The sequence below is a fragment of the Sciurus carolinensis genome, chromosome 11 (genome assembly GCF_902686445.1).
Source record: "Sciurus carolinensis chromosome 11, mSciCar1.2, whole genome shotgun sequence".
Lineage (NCBI taxonomy): Eukaryota > Metazoa > Chordata > Mammalia > Rodentia > Sciuridae > Sciurus > Sciurus carolinensis.
The window spans coordinates 123,540,586-123,542,567 of record NC_062223.1 but is presented as its reverse complement, the minus strand read 5'-3'; the positions used below and the strand labels follow the sequence as shown (position 1 = coordinate 123,542,567).

The 1,982-nt window shown below is 38.6% G+C and overlaps 1 protein-coding gene across 1 annotated transcript; it reads right to left on the bottom strand.

The window, feature by feature from the left end:
* Positions 1-571: 571 nt before the first annotated feature.
* Positions 572-1,525, bottom strand: LOC124959690 (olfactory receptor 150-like). The gene has a single exon (XM_047518036.1). It carries the CDS (start codon positions 1,523-1,525, stop codon positions 572-574), a length of 954 nt encoding a protein of 317 aa, XP_047373992.1.
* Between the last annotated feature and the right edge of the window lie 457 nt (positions 1,526-1,982).

Here is a 1,982-nt window from a genome sequence, read left to right as displayed (position 1 = left end):
TACCTCCTAACTATTCTCATATCCAAACATCACAATGCAAGGGTAAAAGAATGACAATACTAAATCAGAAATAATATATGTATAGAGGAAAAAGGCATTGTTTTTTTAGGACATGGGAAAATCAGTATGGGATTGTCAGGAAATAGAGATGATAGCATAATCCCAAATATATATAGCAAGAAATGGTTTATACACCAAAACTATGAATATCATGTTTTATATACAAATATCAAGAATATCAAAGGATATGATCAAATGTATTTATTCTCTGAATTAAGACAATTAAGTCATGTTTAGAAAGAGTCATATTTCACTTTTGTGCTAGGCATAAACAAACATGTTGAGGCTTTTGAAGTATTTTTAAAAATATTTAGTTGTGATAAAGGTTAATCCAGGTAGATGAATTCTGAAACACCCCAATGCTTTCCATTTATGTGATCCTGTATTTCAGTCCGTCCTTGACATCTTTCTTCCAAACAGTCAAGTACTAGTAATAATCACATAACTAATTGATAACCATTGCTGTCTCATTGCTGTTTCTCTACCAAATATCTGTAACTTATAAACTTTTCTAAGGAAAATATGCTTTTCTTAGGAAACTACTTTTTACAAGAAACTTATTTAGGGCAACTTTGACATCTTTATTCCTAAGACTGTAGATCACAGGGTTCAGCATGGGCACAATGATGGTGTAAAACACAGAGGACACTTTCCCTTGGTCCATGGAGCTGACTGACAATGGCTGCAGGTACATGAATGCAATAGATCCATAGAAGAGAGCAACAGCTGAGATGTGGGAGCTGCAGGTGCTGAAGGCTTTGGCTCTGCCCCCAGTGGAGTGAATGCGCAGGATGCTGGCAACAATGAGGATGTAGGAGCTAAGGATGCACAGGGCTGGGACAAAAATATTGAATACAGTGAAGCACAAAACTACTACCTCATTGACAAAAGTACTTGAGCAGGAGAGCTCCAGTAGTGGAAGAACATCACAGAAGTAATGGTTTATTATATTATCCTTACAGAAAAACACCCTTAGCATGCAGGCTGTGTGGGCTGTGGAACCAATCAAGCCCATACTATAAACCTCAATTATCAACCAGGAACAGACTCGATTAGACATGGTAACATTGTAAAGCAAGGGGTTACAGATGGCAACATAGCGGTCATAGGCCATTGCAGCCAGCATGTGACATTCTGCAATTGCAAAAACAATGAAGAAGTAGAGCTGAATCATGCATTCAGGGTAGAAGATGGTGTTTTTCTCTGTCACAAAGTTCACCAGCATTTTGGGAGTGATCACAGTGGATTGACAGAGGTCAATGAAGGAAAGACTGCTGAGCAGGTAGTACATGGGGGTGTGCAGGTGAGAGCTGAGCCCAATCAGTGTGATCATGCCCAGGTTCCCCAAGACTGTGAACACATAGACTCCTAGGAAAAGGATGAAGAGGGGCATCCGGAGCTCTGGTTTGTCTGTTAATCCAGCCAGGATGAACTCAGTCACTCTGGAACTATTTTCTTCTACCATTTTCTTCTGAGAAGAAATATTTTGAAATAGATATTATTGATCCATTGTACAATGCAGTATGAAAGAGAATTCACATCTATTCAGCCATATATCTCCAGGTTTCTACAAATTCTTCCCCTGCCATTGTGAAAGACCTTGCAATCACAGTAATTCCTGATTTGTAAATAAATATCTAAGAGAACTATCTCAATTTGTGTTATATGCTGTAAGAGTGGATGTTAGTAATACTTGTTCCAGACCACCCAAAGAACTGTCCCAATGACTTTTATTGAGTGATCCAAAACTTTCCATGACTTTGTAGTAATCCTTTCAAGAACTGGGCAAGGAAAGGTTTTTTTTTTCTTACTGTTAATATGAAAACGGCTTCTCCAAGTGTTCAGATGGGAGGCACAGAGGTAGAATAGAATTCTAAGCAAGAAAGAGAGGCGCTCCCAAAGCACCTGATTATTAGGGTGTC

Bases quoted from the DNA above. Each gene is read 5' to 3' on its own strand.
- LOC124959690 (XM_047518036.1), bottom strand. From the start codon at position 1,525: ATGGTAGAAGAAAATAGTTCCAGAGTGACTGAGTTCATCCTGGCTGGA.